We start from the raw sequence: 22,485 nt of genomic DNA, 5'->3' as shown, positions 1-22,485 counted from the left end.
CATGTGAGATTGGGGAGGGGCGAGAAGGCTGGTTGAGAGCTACCATTGTCTGTGCCCAAAGGAGCTGAGCTCTGCTGGGACAACCACTGAGCCGAGCATTCCTCCACAGAAAATAATTCATTCATGAAAACATGACATTTGTTTGCCATATTGTCAAGGGAAGGACTCACAGCTGTTGCTTTATGTTTGGGGGAACCAGCCTGACGAGGGAATGGATGGAAAGCTGTCCCTTTGGGGTTTGATGCATTCCTGAGACAATGCTGCCTCACCCTAACAGACAGGCCAAAAGATGCAAATTTGGAGAAAACACTCTGATCCCTTCCCAGAGAAGTAAAGGAAGGTGGTGGGCATGGCCTTTCTTCCTCATCCCATGCACAGACCAATTGACTCTCCACATGGAAGAGAGACCAGGCACGGCTCTTCAGTTCCTACAGGAGGGCAGCACCTTTGACCAGTAATGAGAGGCTGTGCTCGTGGAAAGGTCAGAGCACTTGGCCATGGATACCAAATCCCAGTGCCCTCAGTCCCAGCAATGACCAGTCTCCCAGCTCTTGGGCTTGCATGTCATGGCCCTCCTCTTTCCTCCCTAGGGAGTCCAAGACCTTGTCATCCAGCACCTTCCTGCTCTACTCACCAAGTCTCCATCTCAGCCAGAGCAAAGAGCAGGCTCTGAAACTGGGCTGCTCATCACTGGCCTGGAGCCACTAAACATCAAGGCTCTGCAGAGGAGATGCAGAGGATCACCCTGGCAGGGCAGGACTCCAGCGCACCTTGGAAGGACAGAGGACCTGGAGAGGGCACAGAGGGAGCATGACACGAAGGACCCAGTGCACTGATCTGAGAGTACACGTAGAGCAGCAATAGGGTCAACCCCCCAGCAGAACCCCACTTGAGTATAAGAGTGACCAGCACAGAGACAAGGTGGAAGCAAAAGACAAGGATGTGTCATGTCCCCTCCCATGGCAGTCCGTGGGCACGTGTACAAGAAGCACAAGAGCAGTGTCCATTTCCTGACAGCTTTGCCAAAGACAAGACCACAGGAATGGCCTTGGGGCAAATCACCTGCCCTCAAGCCATGGCAACGGCCCTTCATCTAAAACTTCTTCCTCTAATGGCATCTTTCTGCCCTACAAATCCTGGAGCCACTCATCCTGGCACTTAGAGAGATGGTGCTTCATGTAGGAAAGCACTTGGCATGTACCAGGAAATGAAAAGGCAGCAGTGCAGGAAACCAGGACACAGCCCCTACCATTAGCTGGGATGGTTCACAACTGACATGAGCTGGTCAGAAAATTATGACTTGCACAAAGGTGCCTGTGGGCCTGAGGCAGTGCAGGACTGCTATAAAAGGCAGCCCAAGTCTCTGCTCTCGCATCCACTTCTCTCACCTCCTTCTCCTTGGGAATCAGGTGAGTGGGAAGCCTCTTCTCCTTCTCCTCCTGCTTCAAGACCACGTCCTTCCTCACTGCAGGTCTCAGCTGATATGGGCTGTGTTAGCCCAGGGCTGGGAGCTGCTTGTGCTGGGAGAGGGAAGGGGAGAGAAGGTGTTGTGCAGAGAGAGGCTGGGACTTGGCTGAGGAGGCTGCTGGGCTTTGGGCTGGGCAGTGTCATGTGGTGCAGGAGGTGCCTTGTCTGCAGGGGAGTTGGGTGCAGGGCTGCTTCTCATGTGTGTCTGCTTTGTGCTTCTCCCTGCCCTGTGTGCCAGGTGCCCCTGTGAGCCAGAGACATGTCGTGCTGCCAGCCCTGCAACCCTTGCTGCCAGCCCTGCGGCCCGACCCCGCTGGCCAACAGCTGCAATGAGTGCTGTGTCAGGCAGTGTCAGAGCTCCACTGTTGCCATCCAGCCCTCTGCTGTGGTGGTGACCCTGCCCGGGCCCATCCTCAGCTCCTTCCCACAGAACACCGTGGTGGGATCCTCCACCTCCGCTGCCGTTGGCAGCATCCTCAGCTGTGGTGGAGTGCCCATCAACTCCGGGGGCTTTGACCTCTCCTGCATCACCAACTGCTACCGTGGCAGATGTCCCCCCTGCTAAAGCTGCTGGCAACGTCCTGGGGCAAGAACCTCCAAGACCTCACAACATGATGCTGCACTGAAAACAGAACTTTGAGACACTCTATTTGGAGCTTCATGATGATGTTTCCTTTTCCCGCTCTTCCATCTCTTTCCTTTCTTGTCTGTTATCATCCCTCCCTCTACAAGGCAGGCAGGTGGACAACCTGCAGGAGCTCCACTGCATCTTAGTGGCTGTTCCTGGGGCTCGTTGTGAGCCACCTCCTTTTCTTCCTTAAACTCAATAAATCTGTTGTGCATCCAAGCCTGGGCATCGAAATCCTCCTTTATTCTGTGGCAACTCTTGCAGTGTGCTCAGGGAAAATGTTGCACAAAACAGACCTTGGGAGTCCCTGTAGTGCATTTTACTTTGTGCCTTTTCTGTTGGAGCTGTCCAAAATATCCCTGACTGCTTGACGGACAAAGGCCATCAGGGAAACGCTGACCCCAAAGGCTATCAGGAGTGGAGAAGGCAAAGAACACTTCCTGGAGACAGCCCACAACCTTGTCTCCTCCTTCTCCTCCCCTCCATTCCATTGTCTGGAGTCCATGCCCAGCACACAGGAGCACAGGCAGATGAGATACGTACCTCCTGCAGTCCCTCAGCACAGGCAGGCAAAGCCTCTGTGCAGACATGCAGGGCTGAGGTAATTCACAGCTTGGGATTGGTACCAGCCACACTCCGGCTATGCAGTGATAAAGAACTTTTTACTGCATTTTTACAGATGACTTATGGCTTCAGTGTTAATTGAAAACATCCCTCCCATGTATGGATGTCTGTCATCAATGTCTTCCTGACTGAAACCTTTGACCAAAGCAATGCCCAAGAGCAGCAGCCAAAGAAAGACAGACCCTGGGGAACAAAGGTGATCTGTAATGGAAAGCCCACAGATCAAAGAGTCATAGAATGGTTTGGGCTAGAGTGGATCATATTTATCATCTAACCCCACCCATCTGTCAAGAGAAAGGATAGTTTCACCAGACCAAGCTGCTCCAAGCCCCATCCACCCTGCTCTGAACACTTGAAGGGATGGAGCATCCATAAGCTCTCCATGCACCCTATTCCAGCGCATGACCACCCTCACAGGGAAGAATTTCTTCCTAATATTTAATCTAAACTTACCATCTCTCAGTTTAACCCCATTCCCCTTTGTCGCACCGCTGCAGGCCCTTCTGCACAGCCCTGCCCTTCAGTCACCCATGGAATTCCCAGTGGAGAACACACATATCCATACTCAGGAGAAATGGGGATGTGCTTGGCTGATGTCCTATTTATGTCCTAGAACTGATCACCTAAAGGGACATACACTGGAGACAGAGAATAGCACAGGGGGACTCGAGGAAATGAACTTCTTCTCTAGAAGGCTTTTGCCACAACCAAGAGAAATGAGAATGACCAATGGGTGAGTCAGCAGGACCAATTAGACTTCTGTCTCAGGTGGCAGATGGAGGTACCCAGAGGAATGTATGGATTATCCAGCACTTGCAGAGGCCAGTTCTGCTGCACTTGGAAGGGCTCCATCCCGGCGTACCTGGGGTCCAATTTCCCAAGGCCAGAGTACAGCGTGGCTTGGATCCATTCTGGGCTGTGCCTTCCTGGGCTTAGTGTGAGTACTGGTCCACACAGTGGAAGTGCCCAGACTGGTCCTGTTCCCTGCAGAGCCCATGGTGGGGAGAAGAAATACTCCTCTGAGGGCACAGCCCTGCCCCTCAGTGTTCCCATGTGGTTGCCCATGGAGTGCAAGGTGTGTTGGAGGACAGATCTCCCATGGCCAGAGGCTCTTGGAAGACCAGGCACAGCCTGGCCAGGAAGTGAGAAGCACTGGGGTGTGAAGAGAGCTGGGGCTGGCCCTGCCTCAGAGCACTGGGTGAACCAGGGAAGATGAGTACGAGCAGGGTCATTCTCAGTGTTTGTGCTGGGATAGGGCTGGTGCCCGTCCTGTACCACTGAAGCTGCCCAGTGCCCAGTGAGATGGCCAAGGATGGTGTCTGTGCAGGAAAGCACAAGGGGAACTTCACATGGTCCATGGGGTGTTGTGTGCCTGAGCCATTATTTTGAGCCCAGCTTTGCCTTCTGGAGTCCCTTTTTTTGCAGCCAGGTGACCACGGATAAGCAAGGGATGCCAGGATTTAGAGTTTTTCTTGGGGCTGAAGTCCAAGGTGTAAAAAGACGCCACTGAAAACCACAGGCAAACGTGAATTAATGAGGAAGCGAAAAGTCATTTGCTCCAATTCATGGTAGATGGACACCTGAAATAAATCCATGAGGAAACAAGGGATAATTGTGTTGCAGAGAGCCAAAGTGGCTGTGGGGTTGCTCTATGCATCATCTGCCCAGTTCCCCTCTGCCTGTGAGTGGAGGTGTGCTGGCCAGAAAGTGGCTCTTTGGGCACTGGGTGCTCAGCTGGAGCTGTGGTTGGCCCTGGGGGTGTTGGGTTCAAGGAATGGAGACTGCACTGCGTAGCCTGATCATGGCAGATACTGATCCCAGCCGGAGAGTTGTCTCAGCCCTGGATGTCTGGAGAGCAGCTGGGCCCTGCCAGGGCCTGAAGGACTGTGAGAGGTATGGGTGTCATCTGCCATTGGCCATGTGTGCTGCTCATGGGCACTGGAAAGGGCAATGGAGAAGAGGAGAAGGAAGAAATGAAGTTGTGGGCTTTCCCCAGACATTGTGGTTTGCCATCCTCACTGCTGCCACCCTTTGAGCCATGGTGTCCCTAAAGCCCTTTCACTGTGCAGTTAGCAGGGACAATTTTGACAGCTCTATCACAAAAATGCACAAAACAAAACCCATTGCAGTCTGCTTCCTCCACCTTTCTTCCCTGAATAGGCTGAAAGAGATGCACAGATTGAAAGAAGACTCTGAGGCTCAGGCTTGGATGCACAACAACTTTAATGAGTCTAAAGAAGCAAAGGAGGTGGCTCACAGAGAGCAAAAGGAACAGCCACTAAGATGCAGTGCAGCTCCTGCAGAGTGTCCATCTGCCTGCCCTGCAGAGGCAGAAAGGGCAACAGATCCCCCTTGGCTGGCCTGGGGAGACACAGAAAGCAAAGGAAAGAGATGGAAGAGCGGGAAAAGCAAATACTGTCCTGAAGCCCGAAACACAATCTCCCGGAGTTCTGTTTTCAGTCCAGCATCACGTTGTGAGGTCTTGGAGGTTCTTGCCCCAGGACGTTGCCAGCAGCTTTAGCAGGGGGGACATCTGCCACGGTAGCAGTTGGTGATGCAGGAGAGGTCAAAGCCCCCGGAGTTGATGGGCACTCCACCACAGCTGAGGATGCTGCCAACGGCAGCGGAGGTGGAGGATCCCACCACGGTGTTCTGTGGGAAGGAGCTGAGGATGGGCCCGGGCAGGGTCACCACCACAGCAGAGGGCTGGATGGCAACAGTGGAGCTCTGACACTGCCTGACACAGCACTCATTGCAGCTGTTGGCCAGCGGGGTCGGGCCGCAGGGCTGGCAGCAAGGGTTGCAGGGCTGGCAGCACGACATGTCTCTGGCTCACAGGGGCACCTGGCACACAGGGCAGGGAGAAGCACAAAGCAGACACACATGAGAAGCAGCCCTGCACCCAACTCCCCTGCAGACAAGGCACCTCCTGCACCACATGACACTGCCCAGCCCAAAGCCCAGCAGCCAAGTCCCAGCCTCTTTCTGCACAACACCTTCTCTCCCCTTCTCTCTCCCAGCACAAGCAGCTCCCAGCCCTGGGCTAGCACAGCCCATATCAGCTGAAGCAGAAGAAGAAGGGCTTTCCCACTCACCTGATTCCCAAGGAGAAGGAGGTGAGAGAAGTGGATGCGAGAGCAGAGACTTGGGCTGCCTTTTATAGCAGTCCTGCCCTGCCTCAGGCCCACAGGCACCTTTGTGCAAGTCATAATTTTCTGACCAGCTCATGTCAGTTGTGAACCATCCCAGCTAATGGTAGGGGCTGTGTCCTGGTTTCCTGCACTGCTACCTTTTCATTTCCTGCCTAATTCTGCATGCCTTCCTATATGAAAGCTTCTGGAAATGTTGGGATAAGAGGCCCAAGGATTTGCAGGTCAGAAAGACGTCAGCACAGGCAGAAGACTCTGATCAAGGGTTGGTGACACATCTAGTGTGGGCTGGTGATGTTCACTTGGGTCATCTTTGAGTGGTTGATTTGTGGCAAAGTTGTCAGGAAATGGGCACTGCTCCTGGGCTTCTTTCCTGCATGCCCAAGGATTGCCGTGTGAGGGGACAGACAGAGATTCTGGAGGGTTTTGCCTTCTTCCACCATCCTCTCTCTCTTAGATCTGCTGTCTGTGTCTCCTCAGCAACTGCCATGTTGATCTGTCACCCTCCCTCCCTCTGCAGGGCAGGCAGATGGACACCCTGCATGAGCTCCACTGCATATTAATAGCTGCTCCTGGGGCTCTCTGTGCCACCTCCTTCTCTTCCTTAGACTGATTAAAGTTGTTGTACATGCAAGCCTGGGGCCCTGTATCCTCCTTGCCATTCTGTGGCAACTCTCCCAATCTCCTTTGGGACAAAGTTATAGAAAGCCCTATGTGGGACTCTGTAGTGGTTTTCCTTTGTGCACTCTCCGGTGGACCTGGATGGAGACATCCCAGGCTACTCCACAACTGTTGCCATCAGGGAGACCACAACTCCAAACATTGGTAGCAGTGGAGATGGGAAACCACAGTGCCTCACATCATGACCTCTGCTCATCTTCTCAAAAACAAAACACAGTGGCAACAGCATCTGGATCAGGACAACCCCAGGCCGAGTCAGGGGACTTGGGTCTCAGTGGTGTCTTTCCTGATGCAGAACAACCAGCCAGCAGGAGAAACACCTGGGTTGAGATGACAAGCCCAATGTCCCTGGGGTTGGGGCATGCAGGAAGCAGGTTTTGTTCTTCATGGGGGGGTGAAATGGAGCGGTTTGCGGATGGTGACATCTCGATTACAGGACATCCCTGAGAGGATCATGAACTCAGTGGTAGTCAGGAAGAAGGAGAAAATGACGGTTTGCTGTTTCTTGCTGAGGTAGAGATAACTTCCTTCACAGGTTTTGGGATGGGATTGTGTTTTGAATTTTTGCTCAAAACAGAGTTGATAATGCAGAGATGTTTCTGCTATTGCTAAGTTTGCAGAGAGCCAAGGCCTTTTCAGCTTGTCCTGCTGCCCCGCTGGCAAGGAAGTTGGGGGTACATGGGAGGCTGGGAGAAGACACAGCCAAGACAGGTGACCCAAAGTGATCCAAGGGATATTTCAGAGCATGTGGCACTATACTCAGTATATAAAGGTGTGGGAAGAAGGAGGAGGGGGGGACATTTGGAGACATGGTGGTTTTGTCTTCCCGAGCCACCATTCATCAGAATGGGGCCATGCTCTTCTGGAGATGGCTGAACACCTGCCTGCTCATGGGAAGCAGAGAATTAATTAATTCTTTGTCTTTCTTTGCTTCTGTACAAAGACTGTACTTTCCCTATTAAACTGTCTTTTTCTCAGCCCACAGATTTTCTAGCTTTCCCCCCTTCCAATTCTATCCTCAATCCTGTTGGTGGGGGAGTGAGTGAGTGGCTGTTAGGCCTTGGTTACTGGCTGGGGTTGATGTTTAGTTGCCAGCCAGCAGGCAAAACAAATGGTTTCCCTGGTGACAAGGAAGGTCTTCATCGCCTTGGATGCAGCAGTGGTGATGGACCAGATCTCCACATGGATAATCCAATGGGGAGGAACAAATGCAGGAAGGTCTGCAGGTACTGATTGCTCCACACAGTGACAAGGAGGAGGTCATACCCCACCAGGGTTAGAAGATCCATGGAGAAGAAAAGGCTCATTGCACGTGTGGTAATTCCTGGTTGCACTGACTTCTCCATTCCCTCACAATTACTTGTTCAATTCAATTGCCCACTGCTGATGGTAGCTACACAGTTACCGAATAAGGAAAATGCCTTCAAGTCCAACTGTAAACATAACACTGCCTACTCCACCACTACGCTTTGTTCCCTTGTGCCACATCTACACATTTTTTAAATCCCTTCCACGGGTGGTGACTCAACCCCCTACCCTGTTACATTACATGCACCATGCAGCAGACAGACTTGGACCCCCTTGGAGTACTGTCTCCAGGTCTGGGACCCCCAGCATAGCAGAGCCCCAACGTAGGAAGGCTATGGACCTGCTGGAACCAGTCCAGAGAAGGCTGAGGAAGATGGTGAGAGGGCCAGAGCACCTCTGCTATGAAGGCAGGCTCAAATAGTTCAGGGTGTTGAGCCTGGGGAAGAGAAAGCTCTGGAGAGACCCTACGGCACATCCCAATACCTAAATGGGTCTGAAAGTAAAGCTGGAAAGGGACCCTTTACCAGGGCATGCAGTGATAAGATACAGGGGAATGGTTTAGACTGAAAGAAGGTAGTTTTAGATGAGATATTTACAGGGAGAACCTCTTTACTGTCAGGTGGTGAGGCACTGGAACACCACCTTTTCCTTTTCTCTGACTGAAGTCCAGATTCTCCTTGGGCCACTTTGAGCCCCCAGGGCACTTTTTCCAGGTGCCTGTCAGGTGCCTGAAGAGGGAAAAAATCTGCACTTACTGAGTTCAGGGTTGCAGTTTTGCTCTCTGTTCTGCACAGTCACTGCACACTGCAGACAGGGAGCTGCGTCAGCTTTTCCAAAACCCCAGTAAGATCACAGGTCTACAAATGTGCACAGACTTTATGTTGTCCTGCTTGTTTTCTGGATCAAACTCATCTATATATGTCTGGGGCCAATCAGGACAGACCAGCCAGGGAGTGCACAGGTTTTGCCTGTGATAGTTATGTTTCTTCATAGTGGCTCATATGGGCTATGTTTGGGAATGGTGCAAAACCAGTGTTGATAATACAGGGACATTTTAAGTGTTGCTGAGCTGACATCTTACACAGCGACACGGCTTTTCTGCTCCTGAGACTGCCCTGCCAGCAAGAAGGCTGGGGGTACAGAGGAAGTTGGGAGGGGACACAGGAGGGACAGCTGACCCCAGCTGAAACAGGGTATTCCAGACCATATTGTGTCCTGCTCTACAACAAAGCTGGGGCAGTGAAGTTCGTAGGGGCTGCCGTTGCTCAGGATGGGCTGAGCATCAGTCAGTAGGCAGTGAGGAATAGTTTTCTTTTGCATCACTAGTTTTTCTTGGGTTAATATTTCTTTCTTTTTGTTGTTCTTTTTCCTTTTTATTTTTTTCACCTTCCAATTGGTATCTAATTATTAAACTTTCTTTATATCAAATCATGGTGGTTTTTTTTTAATTTAGCCTTCCAATTCTCCCCCCATCACAGGAGGGGCTGTGTGGTGCTTTGCTGCCAGATAGGGTTAAACAACAGCAAGAGTGTGACCATGAGCCAAGGTCAGGATGAGGTTCCATGACAACAACCAAGGCTCAAGCAATTGCCAGCTGTGTTCCCAGAGATGAGACAGGTCCTAGGTCAAACTGTCAAAGTCCAGCTGAGAGCAGTGATATCCTGGCCAGATACAGGCACAAATCTGTCACAGCTGCAGACATTACTGAGTACTAGAACATAAGCTTGAAAGCTGCTCTGAGGGGAACTTGGCTCTGGCTGAAGCTTCCCAGCAGCACCATCTGGCAAAGAGCTCAGCAAGACCACCAAAGGGAAGGGGACAGCACTCTGCTGTGCTACCTCTATGCTGGGTGTGTCCATCCATCCTACATCTCACAGGAGAACAGCACCTGAACATCAGTCCCTTCTGTCCAGTACCCCTTTGCTGGGAGGTCTTGGCCCTGCCTCACTGAGCACCAGGCTGATGAGCTGTAGAAGTGCAACTGGTGTTGGCCTGGGAATGAGGAGCCTGTGTCCCATCCCAGTCACCAGCAACACTCCAGTATAAGGGGGTCTATTCAGGGATTATGGCCTGCAAAGGTGGGCAGGATTTTGTGGCCATCATTCTTGCAGATAAAGTAACAAATGGAGGGTGCAGGAGGCAAAGGCTGTGTTTTCATTCTCTGGGTAGTACTCTGCAGGGTCAAAGGCAGCACCATTCAGCTGCAGATGAGCAAATTCTGGCGAGTGCAACTATACTGCAGTGCTCAGGGACACATGACGGGAGAGTCCACTGCAGTGGCCTGCACATGCTCTCATGCTGAGGGTCCCATAAGACCAGACAGACACCCTTCTTCATGCACGTCTACAATAAACGTGGCAAAATTCTCTAAGCACTTATAAGACCAGGAAAACTGGGCACTGTGTTGAGGAGATACAGAGGACCACCCTGGCAGGGCAGGACTCCAGCACACCATGGAAGGACAGAGGACCCAGAGAGGGCACAGAGGGAGCATGACACGAAGGACCCAGTGCACTGATCTGAGAGTACACGTAGAGCAGCAATAGGGTCAACCCCCCAGCAGAACCCCACTTGAGTATAAGAGTGACCAGCACAGAGACAAGGTGGAAGCAAAAGACAAGGATGTGTCATGTCCCCTCCCATGGCAGTCCGTGGGCACGTGTACAAGAAGCACAAGAGCAGTGTCCATTTCCTGACAGCTTTGCCAAAGACAAGACCACAGGAATGACCTTGGGGCAAATCACCTGCCCTCAAGCCATGCCAACAGCCCTTCATCTAAAACTTCTTCCTCTAATGGCATCTTTCTGCCCTACAAATCCTGGAGCCACTCATCCTGGCACTTAGAGAGATGGTGCTTCATGTAGGAAAGCACTTGGCATGTACCAGGAAATGAAAAGGCAGCAGTGCAGGAAACCAGGACACAGCCCCTACCATTAGCTGGGATGGTTCACAACTGACATGAGCTGGTCAGAAAATTATGACTTGCACAAAGGTGCCTGTGGGCCTGAGGCAGTGCAGGACTGCTATAAAAGGCAGCCCAAGTCTCTGCTCTCGCATCCACTTCTCTCACCTCCTTCTCCTTGGGAATCAGGTGAGTGGGAAGCCTCTTCTCCTTCTCCTCCTGCTTCAAGACCACGTCCTTCCTCACTGCAGGTCTCAGCTGATATGGGCTGTGTTAGCCCAGGGCTGGGAGCTGCTTGTGCTGGGAGAGGGAAGGGGAGAGAAGGTGTTGTGCAGAGAGAGGCTGGGACTTGGCTGAGGAGGCTGCTGGGCTTTGGGCTGGGCAGTGTCATGTGGTGCAGGAGGTGCCTTGTCTGCAGGGGAGTTGGGTGCAGGGCTGCTTCTCATGTGTGTCTGCTTTGTGCTTCTCCCTGCCCTGTGTGCCAGGTGCCCCTGTGAGCCAGAGACATGTCGTGCTGCCAGCCCTGCAACCCTTGCTGCCAGCCCTGCGGCCCGACCCCGCTGGCCAACAGCTGCAATGAGTGCTGTGTCAGGCAGTGCCAGGACTCTGTCGTTGCCATCCAGCCCTCTGCTGTGGTGGTGACCCTGCCCGGGCCCATCCTCAGCTCCTTCCCACAGAACACCGTGGTGGGATCCTCCACCTCCGCTGCCGTTGGCAGCATCCTCAGCTGTGACGGAGTGCCCATCAACTCCGGGGGCTTTGACCTCTCCTGCATCACCAACCGCTACAGGTGTCGGCCCTGCTAAAGCTGCTGGCAACATCCTGGGACAAGAATCTCCAAGACCTCACAACATAATGCTGGACTGAAAACAGAACTCCGGGAGATTGTGTTTTGGGCTTCAGGACAGTATTTGCTTTTCCCACTCTTCCATCTCTTTCCTTTGCTTTCTGTGTCTCCCCAGGCCAGCCAAGGGGGATCTGTTGCCCTTTCTGCCTCTGCAGGGCAGGCAGATGGACACTCTGCAGGAGCTGCACTGCATCTTAGTGGCTGTTCCTTTTGCTCTCTGTGAGCCGCCTCCTTTGCTTCTTTAGACTCATTAAAGTTGTTGTGCATCCAAGCCTGAGCCTCAGAGTCTTCTTTCAATCTGTGCATCTCTTTCAGCCTATTCAGGGAAGAAAGGTGGAGGAAGCAGACTGCAATGGGTTTTGTTTTGTGCATTTTTGTGATAGAGCTGTCAAAATTGTCCCTGCTAACTGCACAGTGAAAGGGCTTTAGGGACACCATGGCTCAAAGGGTGGCAGCAGTGAGGATGGCAAACCACAACGTCTGGGGAAAGCCCACAACTTCATTTCTTCCTTCTCCTCTTCTCCATTGCCCTTTCCAGTGCCCATGAGCAGCACACATGGCCAATGGCAGATGACACCCATACCTCTCACAGTCCTTCAGGCCCTGGCAGGGCCCAGCTGCTCTCCAGACATCCAGGGCTGAGACAACTCTCCGGTTGGGATCAGTATCTGCCATGATCAGGCTACGCAGTGCAGTCTCCATTCCTTGAACCCAACACCCCCAGGGCCAACCACAGCTCCAGCTGAGCACCCAGTGCCCAAAGAGCCACTTTCTGGCCAGCACACCTCCACTCACAGGCAGAGGGGAACTGGGCAGATGATGCATAGAGCAACCCCACAGCCACTTTGGCTCTCTGCAACACAATTATCCCTTGTTTCCTCATGGATTTATTTCAGGTGTCCATCTACCATGAATTGGAGCAAATGACTTTTCGCTTCCTCATTAATTCACGTTTGCCTGTGGTTTTCAGTGGCGTCTTTTTACACCTTGGACTTCAGCCCCAAGAAAAACTCTAAATCCTGGCATCCCTTGCTTATCCGTGGTCGCCTGGCTGCAAAAAAAGGGACTCCAGAAGGCAAAGCTGGGCTCAAAATAATGGCTCAGGTACACAACACCCCATGGACCATGTGAAGTTCCCCTTGTGCTTTCCTGCACAGACACCATCCTTGGCCATCTCACTGGGCACTGGGCAGCTTCAGTGGTACAGGACGGGCACCAGCCCTATCCCAGCACAAACACTGAGAATGACCCTGCTCGTACTCATCTTCCCTGGTTCACCCAGTGCTCTGAGGCAGGGCCAGCCCCAGCTCTCTTCACACCCCAGTGCTTCTCACTTCCTGGCCAGGCTGTGCCTGGTCTTCCAAGAGCCTCTGGCCATGGGAGATCTGTCCTCCAACACACCTTGCACTCCATGGGCAACCACATGGGAACACTGAGGGGCAGGGCTGTGCCCTCAGAGGAGTATTTCTTCTCCCCACCATGGGCTCTGCAGGGAACAGGACCAGTCTGGGCACTTCCACTGTGTGGACCAGTACTCACACTAAGCCCAGGAAGGCACAGCCCAGAATGGATCCAAGCCACGCTGTACTCTGGCCTTGGGAAATTGGACCCCAGGTACGCCGGGATGGAGCCCTTCCAAGTGCAGCAGAACTGGCCTCTGCAAGTGCTGGATAATCCATACATTCCTCTGGGTACCTCCATCTGCCACCTGAGACAGAAGTCTAATTGGTCCTGCTGACTCACCCATTGGTCATTCTCATTTCTCTTGGTTGTGGCAAAAGCCTTCTAGAGAAGAAGTTCATTTCCTCGAGTCCCCCTGTGCTATTCTCTGTCTCCAGTGTATGTCTCTTTAGGTGATCAGTTCTAGGACATAAATAGGACATCAACCAAGCACATCCCCATTTCTCCTGAGTATGGATATGTGTGTTCTCCACTGGGAATTCCATGGGTGACTGAAGGGCAGGGCTGTGCAGAAGGGCCTGCAGCGGTGCGACAAAGGGGAATGGGGTTAAACTGAGAGATGGTAAGTTTAGATTAAATATTAGGAAGAAATTCTTCCCTGTGAGGGTGGTCATGCGCTGGAATAGGGTGCATGGAGAGCTTATGGATGCTCCATCCCTTCAAGTGTTCAGAGCAGGGTGGATGGGGCTTGGAGCAGCTTGGTCTGGTGAAACTATCCTTTCTCTTGACAGATGGGTGGGGTTAGATGATAAATATGATCCACTCTAGCCCAAACCATTCTATGACTCTTTGATCTGTGGGCTTTCCATTACAGATCACCTTTGTTCCCCAGGGTCTGTCTTTCTTTGGCTGCTGCTCTTGGGCATTGCTTTGGTCAAAGGTTTCAGTCAGGAAGACATTGATGACAGACATCCATACATGGGAGGGATGTTTTCAATTAACACTGAAGCCATAAGTCATCTGTAAAAATGCAGTAAAAAGTTCTTTATCACTGCATAGCCTGAGTGTGGCTGGTACCAATCCCAAGCTGTGAATTACCTCAGCCCTGCATGTCTGCACAGAGGCTTTGCCTGCCTGTGCTGAGGGACTGCAGGAGGTACGTATCTCATCTGCCTGTGCTCCTGTGTGCTGGGCATGGACTCCAGACAATGGAATGGAGGGGAGGAGAAGGAGGAGACAAGGTTGTGGGCTGTCTCCAGGAAGTGTTCTTTGCCTTCTCCACTCCTGATAGCCTTTGGGGTCAGCGTTTCCCTGATGGCCTTTGTCCGTCAAGCAGTCAGGGATATTTTGGACAGCTCCAACAGAAAAGGCACAAAGTAAAATGCACTACAGGGACTCCCAAGGTCTGTTTTGTGCAACATTTTCCCTGAGCACACTGCAAGAGTTGCCACAGAATAAAGGAGGATTTCGATGCCCAGGCTTGGATGCACAACAGATTTATTGAGTTTAAGGAAGAAAAGGAGGTGGCTCACAACGAGCCCCAGGAACAGCCACTAAGATGCAGTGGAGCTCCTGCAGAGTGTCCATCTGCCTGCCTTGTAGAGGGAGGGATGATAACAGACAAGAAAGGAAAGAGATGGAAGAGCGGGAAAAGGAAACATCATCATGAAGCTCCAAATAGAGTGTCTCAAAGTTCTGTTTTCAGTGCAGCATCATGTTGTGAGGTCTTGGAGGTTCTTGCCCCAGGACGTTGCCAGCAGCTTTAGCAGGGGGGACATCTGCCACGGTAGCAGTTGGTGATGCAGGAGAGGTCAAAGCCCCCGGAGTTGATGGGCACTCCACCACAGCTGAGGATGCTGCCAACGGCAGCGGAGGTGGAGGATCCCACCACGGTGTTCTGTGGGAAGGAGCTGAGGATGGGCCCTGGCAGGGTCACCACCACAGCAGAGGGCTGGATGGCAACGACAGAGTCCTGGCACTGCCTGACACAGCACTCATTGCAGCTGTTGGCCAGCGGGGTCGGGCCGCAGGGCTGGCAGCAAGGGTTGCAGGGCTGGCAGCACGACATGTCTCTGGCTCACAGGGGCACCTGGCACACAGGGCAGGGAGAAGCACAAAGCAGACACACATGAGAAGCAGCCCTGCACCCAACTCCCCTGCAGACAAGGCACCTCCTGCACCACATGACACTGCCCAGCCCAAAGCCCAGCAGCCTCCTCAGCCAAGTCCCAGCCTCTCTCTGCACAACACCTTCTCTCCCCTTCCCTCTCCCAGCACAAGCAGCTCCCAGCCCTGGGCTAACACAGCCCATATCAGCTGAGACCTGCAGTGAGGAAGGACGTGGTCTTGAAGCAGGAGGAGAAGGAGAAGAGGCTTCCCACTCACCTGATTCCCAAGGAGAAGGAGGTGAGAGAAGTGGATGCGAGAGCAGAGACTTGGGCTGCCTTTTATAGCAGTCCTGCACTGCCTCAGGCCCACAGGCACCTTTGTGCAAGTCATAATTTTCTGACCAGCTCATGTCAGTTGTGAACCATCCCAGCTAATGGTAGGGGCTGTGTCCTGGTTTCCTGCACTGCTGCCTTTTCATTTCCTGGTACATGCCAAGTGCTTTCCTACATGAAGCACCATCTCTCTAAGTGCCAGGATGAGTGGCTCCAGGATTTGTAGGGCAGAAAGATGCCATTAGAGGAAGAAGTTTTAGATGAAGGGCTGTTGGCATGGCTTGAGGGCAGGTGATTTGCCCCAAGGTCATTCCTGTGGTCTTGTCTTTGGCAAAGCTGTCAGGAAATGGACACTGCTCTTGTGCTTCTTGTACACGTGCCCACGGACTGCCATGGGAGGGGACATGACACATCCTTGTCTTTTGCTTCCACCTTGTCTCTGTGCTGGTCACTCTTATACTCAAGTGGGGTTCTACTGGGGGGTTGACCCTATTGCTGCTCTACGTGTACTCTCAGATCAGTGCACTGGGTCCTTCGTGTCATGCTCCCTCTGTGCCCTCTCTGGGTCCTCTGTCCTTCCATGGTGTGCTGGAGTCCTGCCCTGCCAGGGTGGTCCTCTGTATCTCCTCAACACAGTGCCCAGTTTTCCTGGTCTTATAAGTGCTTAGAGAATTTTGCCACGTTTATTGTAGACGTGCATGAAGAAGGGTGTCTGTCTGGTCTTATGGGACCCTCAGCATGAGAGCATGTGCAGGCCACTGCAGTGGACTCTCCCGTCATGTGTCCCTGAGCACTGCAGTATAGTTGCACTCGCCAGAATTTGCTCATCTGCAGCTGAATGGTGCTGCCTTTGACCCTGCAGAGTACTACCCAGAGAATGAAAACACAGCCTTTGCCTCCTGCACCCTCCATTTGTTACTTTATCTGCAAGAATGATGGCCACAAAATCCTGCCCACCTTTGCAGGCCATAATCCCTGAATAGACCCCCTTATGCTGGAGTGTTGCTGGTGACTGGGATGGGACACAGGCTCCTCATTCCCAGGCCAACACCAGTTGCACTTCTACAGCTCATCAGCCTGGTGCTCAGTGAGGCAGGGCCAAGACCTCCCAGCAAAGGGGTACTGGACAGAAGGGACTGATGTTCAGGTGCTGTTCTCCTGTGAGATGTAGGATGGATGGACACACCCAGCATAGAGGTAGCACAGCAGAGTGCTGTCCCCTTCCCTTTGGTGGTCTTGCTGAGCTCTTTGCCAGATGGTGCTGCTGGGAAGCTTCAGCCAGAGCCAAGTTCCCCTCAGAGCAGCTTTCAAGCTTATGTTCTAGTACTCAGTAATGTCTGCAGCTGTGACAGATTTGTGCCTGTATCTGGCCAGGATATCACTGCTCTCAGCTGGACTTTGACAGTTTGACCTAGGACCTGTCTCATCTCTGGGAACACAGCTGGCAATTGCTTGAGCCTTGGTTGTTGTCATGGAACCTCATCCTGACCTTGGCTCATGGTCACACTCTTGCTGTTGTTTAACCCTATCTGGCAGCAAAGCACCACACAGCCCCTCCTGTGATGGGGGGAGAATTGGAAGGCTAAATTAAAAAAAAACCACCATGATTTGATATAAAGAAAGTTTAATAATTAGATACCAATTGGAAGGTGAAAAAAATAAAAAGGAAAAAGAACAACAAAAAGAAAGAAATATTAACCCAAGAAAAACTAGTGATGCAAAAGAAAACTATTCCTCACTGCCTACTGACTGATGCTCAGCCCATCCTGAGCAACGGCAGCCCCTACGAACTTCACTGCCCCAGCTTTGTTGTAGAGCAGGACACAATATGGTCTGGAATACCCTGTTTCAGCTGGGGTCAGCTGTCCCTCCTGTGTCCCCTCCCAACTTCCTCTGTACCCCCAGCCTTCTTGCTGGCAGGGCAGTCTCAGGAGCAGAAAAGCCGTGTCGCTGTGTAAGATGTCAGCTCAGCAACACTTAAAATGTCCCTGTATTATCAACACTGGTTTTGCACCATTCCCAAACATAGCCCATATGAGCCACTATGAAGAAACATAACTATCACAGGCAAAACCTGTGCACTCCCTGGCTGGTCTGTCCTGATTGGCCCCAGACATATATAGATGAGTTTGATCCAGAAAACAAGCAGGACAACATAAAGTCTGTGCACATTTGTAGACCTGTGATCTTACTGGGGTTTTGGAAAAGCTGACGCAGCTCCCTGTCTGCAGTGTGCAGTGACTGTGCAGAACAGAGAGCAAAACTGCAACCCTGAACTCAGTAAGTGCAGATTTTTTCCCTCTTCAGGCACCTGACAGGCACCTGGAAAAAGTGCCCTGGGGGCTCAAAGTGGCCCAAGGAGAATCTGGACTTCAGTCAGAGAAAAGGAAAAGGTGGTGTTCCAGTGCCTCACCACCTGACAGTAAAGAGGTTCTCCCTGTAAATATCTCATCTAAAACTACCTTCTTTCAGTCTAAACCATTCCCCTGTATCTTATCACTGCATGCCCTGGTAAAGGGTCCCTTTCCAGCTTTACTTTCAGACCCATTTAGGTATTGGGATGTGCCGTAGGGTCTCTCCAGAGCTTTCTCTTCCCCAGGCTGAACACCCTGAACTATTTGAGCCTGCCTTCATAGCAGAGGTGCTCTGGCCCTCTCACCATCTTCCTCAGCCTTCTCTGGACTGGTTCCAGCAGGTCCATAGCCTTCCTATGTTGGGGCTCTGCTATGCTGGGGGTCCCAGACCTGGAGACAGTACTCCAAGGGGGTCCAAGTCTGTCTGCTGCATGGTGCATGTAATGTAACAGGGTAGGGGGTTGAGTCACCACCCGTGGAAGGGATTTAAAAAATGTGTAGATGTGGCACAAGGGAACAAAGCGTAGTGGTGGAGTAGGCAGTGTTATGTTTACAGTTGGACTTGAAGGCATTTTCCTTATTCGGTAACTGTGTAGCTACCATCAGCAGTGGGCAATTGAATTGAACAAGTAATTGTGAGGGAATGGAGAAGTCAGTGCAACCAGGAATTACCACACATGCAATGAGCCTTTTCTTCTCCATGGATCTTCTAACCCTGGTGGGGTATGACCTCCTCCTTGTCACTGTGTGGAGCAATCAGTACCTGCAGACCTTCCTGCATTTGTTCCTCCCCATTGGATTATCCATGTGGAGATCTGGTCCATCACCACTGCTGCATCCAAGGCGATGAAGACCTTCCTTGTCACCAGGGAAACCATTTGTTTTGCCTGCTGGCTGGCAACTAAACATCAACCCCAGCCAGTAACCAAGGCCTAACAGCCACTCACTCACTCCCCCACCAACAGGATTGAGGATAGAATTGGAAGGGGAAAAAGCTAGAAAATCTGTGGGCTGAGATAAAGACAGTTTAATAGGGAAAGCACAGTCTTTGTACAGAAGCAAAGAAAGACAAAGAATTAATTAATTCTCTGCTTCCCATGAGCAGGCAGGTGTTCAGCCATCTCCAGAAGAGCATGGCCCCATTCTGATGAATGGTGGCTCGGGAAGACAAAACCACCATGTCTCCAAATGTCCCCCCCTCCTCCTTCTTCCCACACCTTTATATACTGAGTATAGTGCCACATGCTCTGAAATATCCCTTGGATCACTTTGGGTCACCTGTCTTGGCTGTGTCTTCTCCCAGCCTCTCATGTACCCCCAACTTCCTTGCCAGCGGGGCAGCAGGACAAGCTGAAAAGGCCTTGGCTCTCTGCAAACTTAGCAATAGCAGAAACATCTCTGCATTATCAACTCTGTTTTGAGCAAAAATTCAAAACACAATCCCATCCCAAAACCTGTGAAGGAAGTTATCTCTACCTCAGCAAGAAACAGCAAACCGTCATTTTCTCCTTCTTCCTGACTACCACTGAGTTCATGATCCTCTCAGGGATGTCCTGTAATCGAGATGTCACCATCCGCAAACCGCTCCATTTCACCCCCCCATGAAGAACAAAACCTGCTTCCTGCATGCCCCAACCCCGGGGACATTGGGCTTGTTGTCATCTCAACCCAGGTGTTTCTCCTGCTGGCTGGCTGTTCTGCATCAGGAAAGACACCACTGAGACCCAAGTCCCCTGACTCGGCCTGGGGTTGTCCTGATCCAGATGCTGTTGCCACTGTGTTTTGTTTTTGAGAAGATGAGCAGAGGTCATGATGTGAGGCACTGTGGTTTCCCATCTCCACTGCTACCAATGTTTGGAGTTGTGGTCTCCCTGATGGCAACAGTTGTGGAGTAGCCTGGGATGTCTCCATCCAGGTCCACCGGAGAGTGCACAAAGGAAAACCACTACAGAGAGTCCCACATAGGGCTTTCTATAACTTTGTCCCAAAGCAGATTGGGAGAGTTGCCACAGAATGGCAAGGAGGATACAGGGCCCCAGGCTTGCATGTACAACAACTTTAATCAGTCTAAGGAAGAGAAGGAGGTGGCACAGAGAGCCCCAGGAGCAGCTATTAATATGCAGTGGAGCTCATGCAGGGTGTCCATCTGCCTGCCCTGCAGAGGGAGGGAGGGTGACAGATCAACATGGCAGTTGCTGAGGAGACACAGACAGCAGATCTAAGAGAGAGAGGATGGTGGAAGAAGGCAAAACCCTCCAGAATCTCTGTCTGTCCCCTCACACGGCAATCCTTGGGCATGCAGGAAAGAAGCCCAGGAGCAGTGCCCATTTCCTGACAACTTTGCCACAAATCAACCACTCAAAGATGACCCAAGTGAACATCACCAGCCCACACTAGACGTGCCACCAACCCTTGATCAGAGTCTTCTGCCTGTGCTGACGTCTTTCTGACCTGCAAATCCTTGGGCCTCTTATCCCAGCATTTCCAGAAGCTTTCATATAGGAAGGCATGCGGAATTAGGCAGGAAATGAAAAGGTAGCAGTGCAGGAAACCAGGACACAGCCCCTACCATTAGCTGGGATGGTTCACAACTGACATGAGCTGGTCAGAAAATTATGACTTGCACAAAGGTGCCTGTGGGCCTGAGGCAGTGCAGGACTGCTATAAAAGGCAGCCCAAGTCTCTGCTCTCGCATCCACTTCTCTCACCTCCTTCTCCTTGGGAATCAGGTGAGTGGGAAAGCCCTTCTTCTTCTGCTTCAGCTGATATGGGCTGTGTTAGCCCAGGGCTGGGAGCTGCTTGTGCTGGGAGAGGGAAGGGGAGAGAAGGTGTTGTGCAGAGAGAGGCTGGGACTTGGCTGAGGAGGCTGCTGGGCTTTGGGCTGGGCAGTGTCATGTGGTGCAGGAGGTGCCTTGTCTGCAGGGGAGTTGGGTGCAGGGCTGCTTCTCATGTGTGTCTGCTTTGTGCTTCTCCCTGCCCTGTGTGCCAGGTGCCCCTGTGAGCCAGAGACATGTCGTGCTGCCAGCCCTGCAACCCTTGCTGCCAGCCCTGCGGCCCGACCCCGCTGGCCAACAGCTGCAATGAGTGCTGTGTCAGGCAGTGCCAGAGCTCCACTGTTGCCATCCAGCCCTCTGCTGTGGTGGTGACCCTGCCCGGGCCCATCCTCAGCTCCTTCCCACAGAACACCGTGGTGGGATCCTCCACCTCCGCTGCCGTTGGCAGCATCCTCAGCTGTGACGGAGTGCCCATCAACTCCGGGGGCTTTGACCTCTCCTGCATCACCAACCGCTACAGGTGTCGGCCCTGCTAAAGCTGCTGGCAACATCCTGGGGCAAGAACCTCCAAGACCTCAGAATATGTGGCTGGGCAGGAGATAGAGCTTCAGGACATTGTGTTTAGAGCTTCAGGGTTTCCTTTTCCCACTCTTCCATCTCTTTCCTTTGCTTTCTGTGTCTCCCCAGGCCAGCCCAGGGCAATCTGTTGTCCTACTTCCCTCTGCAGGGCAGGCAGATGGACACCCTGGAGGAGCTCCACTGCATCTTAGTGACTGCTCCTCCTGTTCCCTGTGAGCCAACTTCTTTTCTTCTTTAGACTCAATAAAATTGTACATCCAAGCCTGGGCCTCTGAGTCTTCCTTCATCCTGTGGAAAGCCTTCCATATTGCTTAGGGAAGAGAGTGGAAGAAGCATATGATGGAACTCCCTGTAGTGCCCTTTCCTTGGGAGATGACAAAAACATCCCTGGCTACTCAACAGCCAAAGATCACCAGCAAGACCGTGGCACCAAAGGCTGACAGCAGTGGTCAAGGGAAACAGCAGTGGCTGGGCACAGCCCACAACATCATCTCGTCCTTCTCCTGCCCTCCATTATCTGGTCCAGTGTCCATGTGAGATACATACCTCAAACAGTCCCTCAGCACAGGCAGGACCCAGCTCCTGCCTAAGATGCAGGGTAGTTCACAAGTCCGGATTGGTATCAGCCGTACTCAACATATGCAGTGGGAAATGACTTTTGGCTGAGTTTATGCAAATGACTTATGTTTTTACTATTAATTCATAACATTTCTCTCATGTTTGGATGAATCTGACCCACAGAAAAGGGAAAAGAAGAGAAAGTGAGAGAGAGAAAGGAACAAAGCATTCTATGAGCAATCTCTTAGCTTTCGGGGTACCCTCTTTCTAATCCCCCACATCTTAATATACAATCTGATTACCAAAATAAAAGGCAAAAAGGTTAACATTAGATGAGCGATCACAGGATGCAACATCTTATTAAGTATTCCAGTTGCTGTTGGTGACCACCCAAAATGGTGTTCTCCATCTTTTTTCACCCACTGGATTTCTTCTCCATCAGGAAGAATGGTACTCAAAGTTTTCTGTCCATTTTCCTGACCTTGTTTCAAGGGCAGTTTTCTCATCCAGGCAAGATTCATTCCCACAGGAATAGGCTGCAGGTCTTAACAATTAAGTCATAACAATTGGTAAGATACAGCAGGAGCTGAATAACTAAAATCACATCCCATAATGTCGACAAAGTTACAAACACAAACCTTGGGGTAACAAGAATAATAACTTGTAACAATAACACTGTCTACAAATACCAAAGTACAAGGGTTTCCCATACAGGTGGAGCCATCCCATCAGACCCATGCTCTGTGTTCCAGGGGACTAAGTGCAGCACCTT

General features: G+C 51.8%; 5 protein-coding genes across 6 annotated transcripts; 3 read left to right on the top strand and 2 right to left on the bottom strand.

Moving 5' to 3' along the window:
• Positions 1–1,239: 1,239 nt before the first annotated feature.
• On the top strand, positions 1,240–11,565 carry LOC127461732 (feather keratin Cos1-2-like). Of its 2 annotated transcripts, none has more exons than XM_051769780.1 (2): positions 1,240–1,409; positions 11,245–11,565. In XM_051769780.1, exon 2 carries the CDS (start codon positions 11,266–11,268, stop codon positions 11,563–11,565), a length of 300 nt encoding a protein of 99 aa, XP_051625740.1. In that variant the 5' UTR covers positions 1,240–1,409; positions 11,245–11,265. The 2 variants fall into 2 exon arrangements, with proteins under 2 accessions (XP_051625740.1, XP_051625739.1); XM_051769779.1 differs by lacking the exon at positions 1,240–1,409 and adding an exon at positions 10,747–10,948.
• LOC127461720 (feather keratin Cos1-2-like) lies at positions 1,541–2,055 on the top strand. Its single transcript, XM_051769764.1, has one exon. The coding sequence runs from the start codon at positions 1,727–1,729 to the stop codon at positions 2,030–2,032; it is 306 nt and encodes a 101-aa protein (XP_051625724.1). The 5' UTR covers positions 1,541–1,726; the 3' UTR covers positions 2,033–2,055.
• LOC127461748 (feather keratin Cos1-2-like) lies at positions 5,237–5,542 on the bottom strand. Its single transcript, XM_051769799.1, has one exon. The coding sequence runs from the start codon at positions 5,540–5,542 to the stop codon at positions 5,237–5,239; it is 306 nt and encodes a 101-aa protein (XP_051625759.1).
• A 3,204-nt stretch (positions 11,566–14,769) lies between the features above and the next one.
• LOC127461725 (feather keratin Cos1-2-like) lies at positions 14,770–15,261 on the bottom strand. Its single transcript, XM_051769770.1, has one exon. It carries the CDS (start codon positions 15,073–15,075, stop codon positions 14,770–14,772), a length of 306 nt encoding a protein of 101 aa, XP_051625730.1. The 5' UTR covers positions 15,076–15,261.
• Positions 15,262–20,410: 5,149 nt separating this feature from the next.
• On the top strand, positions 20,411–21,258 carry LOC127461737 (feather keratin Cos1-2-like). The gene is made up of 2 exons (XM_051769786.1): positions 20,411–20,531; positions 20,792–21,258. Exon 2 carries the CDS (start codon positions 20,813–20,815, stop codon positions 21,110–21,112), a length of 300 nt encoding a protein of 99 aa, XP_051625746.1. The 5' UTR covers positions 20,411–20,531; positions 20,792–20,812; the 3' UTR covers positions 21,113–21,258.
• The last annotated feature ends 1,227 nt before the right edge of the window (positions 21,259–22,485 follow it).

Source organism: Manacus candei, unplaced genomic scaffold (genome assembly GCF_025592945.1).
Source record: "Manacus candei isolate 608988 ecotype Guabito, Panama unplaced genomic scaffold, ASM2559294v1 h1tg000112l, whole genome shotgun sequence".
Taxonomy (NCBI): domain Eukaryota; kingdom Metazoa; phylum Chordata; class Aves; order Passeriformes; family Pipridae; genus Manacus; species Manacus candei.
This window is presented reverse-complemented; position numbering and strand designations above follow the sequence as displayed.